At 32.9% G+C, this 8,124-nt stretch overlaps 1 protein-coding gene across 2 annotated transcripts in view; it reads left to right on the top strand.

Moving 5' to 3' along the window:
- Positions 1 to 2,590, top strand: part of KCNH5 (potassium voltage-gated channel subfamily H member 5) — a 325,149-nt gene extending 322,559 nt beyond the window's left edge. For both annotated transcript variants that reach the window (XM_067028368.1, XM_067028369.1), the window contains exon 12: positions 2,080 to 2,590. In XM_067028368.1, coding sequence (XP_066884469.1) covers positions 2,080 to 2,121 — 42 coding nt within the window. In that variant the 3' untranslated portion in view covers positions 2,122 to 2,590. The remainder of the gene's footprint in view (positions 1 to 2,079) is intronic.
- The last annotated feature ends 5,534 nt before the right edge of the window (positions 2,591 to 8,124 follow it).

Here is an 8,124-nt window from a genome sequence, read left to right on the forward strand (position 1 = left end):
TGAAAAACAAGTTATGACCATCAGACTGGAGACGTGAAAAACAAAGTGATTTATTAAAACAGTTGATATTTTAGAATTTCTATTAGAGGTTCTTCACATGCCCACAAGATGTGCCTCTTTAATCCAGGAGTCTCAGAACAGATGTTATGTGCCATGGGTTCCATTTTCCTTTCTTTGTGCCCATAACTTCCATTTCTCAGAATGGAAGTTTTCAGGGGAACACATCTCCATGCTATGCTACAATATCTACCTACCATAGGCACAAGACAATGAGGTAACCATGGTGTAAGAAATCAACATTGGAATTGAGACTCTGTTGCTTTTATGATGAGGATGGTACCTTTTCCTTGACTTCAGATATTTATTGAATTTCAGGGTATTTTCTATTTAACCATGTATGAGACAAGCTTGAATAAGCTTTCAAAGTGCGTGGTAAAAATAATCTGAGAACAGAAATGGTTAGTTTAACCTTAGCCATGTGCTTCAGAAATAACAGTTGGTGTATGAGTGACTGTGAAACAGCAGGCGGTTTGTAGTTGTGATCCCTGTCTTTGCTTATTAGTGTTGCTAATATCTGCTGTGTTCTGACATTGACTCAGAGATTCCTCTAATTGACCTACAATATTGATGTTCATATATAGAGGAAAGAACCATATACTTTAGAACTACTTCAGGTTGTCACAAAAAAAGGGAAGAGTATCAGTTGCTTATTTATGGTGCAGTTATCACAGTATTCTTTTCCAGCCACCTCTGTTCCTGTGTGCATGATATGATGAAGTGCTGAATGCACTCTGCTGTTTTCAGCTGGAATGCATGTGTTCAGCAAACATTGTATATAGAGTAGACTTTTAGGTTTCCAGATTCCACAACTCTTTCCAGTCAAACTTACTCAGATTTGAGTGAGGGGTGAGCACTTGCTTTAATACGTGCAGTAATGATACAGTCATGTTCTGTGTTGCCTCAACCAGCACATAGACAGTAGATTCTCTTTTGGGGGACCAGATGACTGCATGTTTTATTCTTGTACTGTATAGATGCTCTCAGTGCATCCAGAGTAAAATTTTGTATTATTATCTTTCTGCACAATGGAATAATAGGAGTAAATAGATATGTATTTAAAATTTGAACATTTTCCAAAGCAACTTATACACCTTCAATATTTTTCTATGATAATGTATAATATCAGATGCTGTACCCTGGACAGGTGGTTGTAATGTACTGTGATAACAGAAGTCAAATGAAAACGGAAATGTGAGCTGCATATCATAGCGACAAGTTTTATCAGTCTGTATTAGGATATTACTGCACTAATTGTGATCTAGTAAATAGAGGAGCTTATGATAAAAGGCAAATAGGAACATGAAAGGCAGATGACAATGCCAAAGCTGCTCGTGTCCCATATTGACATAAATAGTTCTTAGAATGGTCCAGGCATAGACGTTGAATAGAGACACATACTTCATTGTTAAAATGGAAAATTTTTATTATGACACTGGTTTCATCTTACATTAAGTATAGAAGTACGAATGTCCTAAGTATTCAGCTAAAAAAATTATGTAGCTCAGAACAAGAGAATTAGAAAATTTGGGGTTTTATATTGCTCCTAAGAACAAATTTATACTCCGGGAGTACCCAGCACTTTAAGAATATTAATTATGACCACTAATTAAACTGCATTTTGAAAGTTAATCTTATTGGAGCCCAAATGAAAGCCGAAGCTTCCATCTTTAAATTTAAGGAGATTTGGTTCACATGTGAGATCTGACCCATTTGCTGTTCTATTTTAAATAACTAAATTCTTTTAGAAATCTTTTTAAAAAAAAATTAGTCTTCAGAACAGTGACTGTCTTTGAAGTGTGCAGTGTCTGATACTAGTGAAATTATTTGTCATGTCCCTAATAAATTCCACTATCTTTTAAGATATCTATCTCTTTTCCAAAATTTTATGTAGGTAATAAGAAAATTTGTCTAGAATGTACATATCATACATGGATAACTTTAAAATAAGAACATTTTGTAATCACGTGAATGTTGTGTTTCATACTTTGTTATGATAAGTGTATTTCTCTTGTGGTCTAGACGGAAAGGGAGAGAAGAAAGAACAACTTTTTGGAAAACTAGAATTCAAGCCTAGGATGAATATCTGAGCTCTGTCTTGGATTCTGCATCTAGCTTTGCCACAATCGCACTGTAACTTTGGGCAAGTTAACTGTTTTTTGGTGTATCTGGGGCTTCAGTTTCCCTACTGATAAATAATACAATGAAGGTAAGAACTGCTCCCTTCTTTCACCAAGATGATATTAGGTCAGTGGAAAATCATCTTCCTCTCAAATGAAAATAACATTAAGACAAATTATTTTTTTTCATTCATAGCAGACTAGCCAAGATGCACTTTCTAAATATTCTTCTAGGTTTTAGAGAAGACTTCTCTGGTCAGAGGTTGGTGGGGAAAGGCATAAGTAGCTAAATAATTATTGGTCAATGCCATGTGAGTATAAGACTTGAAAATTATCTGAGAATATAGAGCTACTAATCAAATAAACATGGAAAGAATGAAGAACTTTTAGGAAGGAAGAGAGAAATAAGAGAAAAAGGCATATGTAAATATGATTTTTCTTATTCTACCTAATCATACTGCTCAGCAGAAATTCTCAATTTTGTGAGAAAAAGTAAACAACTTGGTGAATATTCAAGGTATAGTTCATCTTCAACTTTTTGTATGAAAATAATCATGACTTTCTCAAGATAATGGCTCCACATAGCTAGATGTTCTTATTACAAAATTTTAACTATGAAAGAATCCTTTCCAGGGACTAATCAGTTTTTCAGTGTGTATCTTGAACTGGAAAAAAACAGTTTTAAAAAAGGGAAATCATTTGAATTACATTAGAAAACGTTGTATCCTAATGAGAGTGTTTTAATTTTAAAAGTTATAATTTGTAATTAGTAATACTGGTGACTCAAGGAAGCCACTTATAGCATGTAAAAATTTATTTTCAAAAATGAGATTCATTTTGTTAACAACTGTTCGTTCTGCAAAGACAGTCTTGTAAACTAAGAGATACACTCAAACCTGTAGTCACATTTGCCATGACCCTTTGAGTAAAGAAAATAACAAGAGCATGTAGAAACAAAGGGGAAATTTTAATGTCTACAAGAGATATTTAGATCTCTTACTGGGTTTTCTAATCTTTCCATCAAATCAGAATTTTTAAATTGTTATTACAAATTAGGAATTAGGCATTATTTTGAAAACAGACACAATTACTCAAGTTAAAGGAAGACTAGTTATAAATGCCCGAGACTTTCAAGAATTATTAGAGGAGGTTTAAGGGGATTGGTCTTCATTGACCATGACTTTTTACTATGCATTGTAATCCTTATGAGTTATTTGCTAAGTGGTCAGTAACATTTATATTTTTATCTGCTTTGATGGACCCTTGGCATTCCAACTCACAGTCATATTACATATGTATTTGCATATGTAAATAAATATTTTCAGTCAACTTGCTCTCAGTGTAAACTTTGTACTTAACAGCCTAAATTTTGTTAGCAGCTTAGATAATAAAAACTGTTACAGGTGTGGCATGACATTTATTATTTTTTTAGAGGGTTGATATAGATTAATTTGACATTATAGGAAATATTCTTCTTATCTTGGTCTAGGAAAACATATCAAGAGGTGATACATGTGGGACTACATGATCAGAACAAAAACAGAGTCAGGTTTTAAGTAGGATAGTGGTGCCAGACTGCATGAGTTCACGAGTCCAAATCAGGATTTGCATTTTCACGTTTGGAACAGATCTACAAAGAAGAGCATAATGGAGGTCGCAGTTTAGTGCATGGAGAGCTAAGCATGGTCACTGGCAATGCTTATGGGTGCAATCAGATCAACTTTGGTGAGTTTATATAGAATTTTTTTTTTTGTCTTCTCTTAGCTTTACTGGTGTACATTGCTTTACATTACTTTTATTGACTGCTCTGTGTAAGTATGTGCAGCCTTCTCAATGAGAAGGATTGGCTAAGTCTGGATCTTCCATTAGTCATCAAAAAATATATATGTATATATATATGGCTGGGGAATAGATGAGGGAACTTGTCAGGATAGCATAGCTATTGAGATTCTAACACAGGCAGGCAGACCCTGGAGAGAAAACTTCACTTTATAAAATACTGACATTGCAAGGGCTATCTAGTCCAACCACAAATTTCAGATATTTCAAGATGTGTACTTTTAAAGTTTCCTGAATTTAAAATAATTTTTAAAAATTTCACTCTATTATGTAAGTATAAATTTTTATTTTTCATAATAGGTTAGAATAAATGACAGAGGTTGAAGTCATAACTGTTGCAAGCACAAGGTGCCCTATCCCAATAATGAAATCTTCCTTTATTTCTCCCAACAACTTACCAGCAGAGGTAAGTCACCAAACGTGGTTATAAGTAAGAGTCAAGTTGTGGTCACTGGTATTAACATTTCCTTTTCCAACTAGATTTTAATGCAAAAAGGTAATGCATGATAGTCAAGAAAAGCAAGAAACATTCAGGTTTTTTTCTATAATCTCTCAATTTTTAATATTGGGGTTTGGATGAGACTATAGAAATATTTTATTTCTAAAATTTATTTTTGACCCACTGAATTTTAAGTAGATTATGCAGATCTTTTATTTATTTATTTTTAAATTGTACCACTGTTGGCTTCTTGGCCAAACTACTATTAAATGCATTATCCAAATGAACTGTTTCAGCTTAGAATAGCAATTTGTATTATTTCCAAATTTAATGAGCCTCTTGTATGTATATTTACTTCAGAGAGTTTAAATAATTTTCTCTAATGAAAAAAATGTTAATATTCTTAATGTGATTTATTTGTTCTATCCTTTGAGATTTTTTTAAGATAATGTTTTGAGATAAGGAGAAAAAACAAGGTATTACATTATACTCTGGGATCCTCAGCCCAAACCATCTTGTTTTCACTTTGATGATAATACAGCAAGAGGTAGCCATGGAAAAGACCATTCTACCTTTTTCAGAACAACTTGGGAGGACCCCAGTGACACTGTATAAAGCTTTTATAGTTAACTCACTTTCATCCCTGGCTTTTACATTATCACTGTGTTACTATTTAAATATGGTCATGACTTGTGCTACATCTAAATGCATTTGTTCAAAGAACAATTGACCTAAAAGTACAATTGGGCCAGAATTATAACTGAGGAAAATAAAAAAGAGGGTTAGGTATAGCTGTTACTTTCTCTTAATGTGTTTTCTCTGTGTGATGCTCTTAACTATTTATTTATTTAGAGATAACACATTGTCAAAAGCATAGTTAAGACTTTAATGAAACATTAGGAAGCAGTGTGAAAGTTTGTCAAATACTGGAGATTTAATACATATATAAATGAGTGCTCCCCCATCAACTGAGTTTAGAACTTCTACTTCTTACCTAGAAGCCCAGGCCCATAAACATTTGGCTGGTTAGGCTCTATCTTCATGGAGTAAAGCCAAGAGGGTCTAACCACTCTCTCCTTCATGCATATTTACTAACTGTTGAATGACCAGACCAGTCAAGGCCAAAATATCTACATTGATGCCTGAATAAACCAGATTGGGTATTCATAGCAACCAAATTAAGTATTTCACTGTCAAATATTTTATCCTCCTTCTCTGCTAAATCATCTTTGATGACATGAATTTAACCTCTTCCTTCCATGGTCAGACTCTCTATTGGGAAGTTGAACTTTGTGATTAAAACAACATAAGATTATTGTTAAGTCACAGAGGTGTTGGTGTCATGGATCCCTCATTTGCTCTTCAATTTTTTCCAACCAAAGTATGATGGGAAAGATTCCTGATGAGGCCATGATTGAGCAAACAGGAAGAATAGCTAGCAAACTATGCAAAATCACAATAATGATTCATTTTGAATTTCATGTCAAAGACATTTTGATAGACCTGGGTCTTTAATAATGGTATATTATGTCACAGCCATGCATTGTCAGTTTATACAAAAGCCAAATGTACTTTTATTTAAAATCAAGATTATTTAAAATATTTCAGATTTAGAACAATAGTGGCAAGGATAGGTTTTTGATCTGTGCAGCAATGTTTTCATGTTATGATTCTCAGTGTTCTTTTTCAAAGATGGTATAAATGTCTTGTTCACTTCCATCTTATTGGCAGCACTGGTGTCTTGCATTGAGCAGTCATCTTCCTCCTTAGATCCTATTCACAGTTAAAGAGAGATAAAGCATGCATTTTATATTAGGAACAATATGATTGTTACCACATTGAAATTGGAAACCAATTTAGACCCATTTCTACCCTACACATCCACTGTAGTTTATGGGGAAAACAATGATTCCTAGAAGTGCTTGGTACTCAGACAACACAAAGTAAAATGTGCATATTTATGATATATTAAAAACTATAGATTTCTTGTTATTCTATGCTCTAGTGACATTGTTTACATTAGTTGCAGCAGTTTGTATACTATACTGCAAATTCCTGACTATAACGCTAATATTACTATGGGAATTTATTTTTGCAAGTTTGTAAAAGTCTTTGCCACTGCAACCATATTGGTGGGAATTTGGGGTATTAAAAATGCCTCTATCTGTAAGGGTTAATTCACTGGAAACAATTGATTTATGTATTGGCCAAGGAAATAATGCAAAACCTTCATGTGATGTTTTTAATACCTTACGCTAAGCAGTACTAGTTTACTCTTTTCAAAATTTAATTCATGTTTAGCAAATCATTTTTTCTACTTAAACAAAGGTATTACAATATGTAATATAGAAATTTTGTATGTACTGTTGACATCACCTGATTGCTGAGAGAATGTGTGAAAATGTTTTTATCTTTGTGACTTTAGGGTCAATTCTGGAATACTTGTGATCAAAATTTGATTGTTTCTGGGAAGTTTGTGGTGATTATCACTTTACTTAAGATTTGTTCTCAAGACACAATCATTTTTAAAAAAGTGAATTGGCAGGTGGAAGTTTCTAACCCAAAAGAATTCTGGGTTTCAGCACAATAAACTGTATTTCATCAGGGAGGATTAACTTTGGTTTTTTTTCCACACTTTATTTAAATGTGAATATTTTTTCATGATACAGAATAAAATGTGCATTTTATGGAACTTTTTTGAATTGAGTCTTTGTTGAAAATTATTGTTTTGAATTTAGTTTAGTAAATGAAAAGCTCCCCATTACAAACACATGAAGCAGTGGGTTCAGAGAAAACAGTCTTTGATATATTAGTTTAAAATGTTATTTTAAACTTCTATAATACTTTTCCTCTGATAAATTGTACTGACAGTATAAGTAATAAAGTTAGAGTCATATATATGAAGTTGAAATTTTGAACCCCAGCAGTAAGTTTGTTTGAATTAGAAGATATCTCTGTTTCATGAAAGATGGAAAATAAAATCTGGATAGAATTTTGGAGAAAATTTTATTTTTAAATAGGATTTCTTTAATATTTCTCCATTCTATCAATCTATCAAAAATGTTTTCATTTTCCTAACATTATACGTTTATCCCAGTCTGTGAAATTTAGAAGCATAGGGGAAGATTGTACATGGAACAATAGAGTACTTTCATTTTTTCAAAACATACATAAATGGTTCTGCCACTAGCCCTTGAGGCGTTAAAAGGTAAGGGTTGAATATATAATAAAGAAAGACTGCTATAGGAGAATGCAATTTTTTTTCTAGTTGAAGAAACACAGTTTAAGAGGTGCATTTTTGGACATCACTGAAGAGTTACTGGTATCTATTGTTTTTGTGTGCAATGTAACATTTTTGATTGAGAGACAACTAAATAAAGCTTTGTCTTTGCTCTGGTTGCATTCGGGTATATTTATAGAGGGTATAGGTTCTAGAGTCTGCTCTCATTTATACAGGAGCCAAGGATATATGATGATCACACACAACTAAATGAATATCAAAGTAGTGGCATACTTTATACGCAAAATGTCAGTAATTAACGCTTCCTCCACTCTTTCCCCCTTTTTGCTTCTTTCCTTACACACACACACACTCAGAAATATATTACAATCTCTCCATGTAAGTTTGGTGGTAATAACTTAATTGAGAAAGATACTTATTTTCAAAAT

The sequence above is a fragment of the Kogia breviceps genome, chromosome 3, assembly GCF_026419965.1.
Source record: "Kogia breviceps isolate mKogBre1 chromosome 3, mKogBre1 haplotype 1, whole genome shotgun sequence".
In the NCBI taxonomy this organism is placed as follows: domain Eukaryota; kingdom Metazoa; phylum Chordata; class Mammalia; order Artiodactyla; family Physeteridae; genus Kogia; species Kogia breviceps.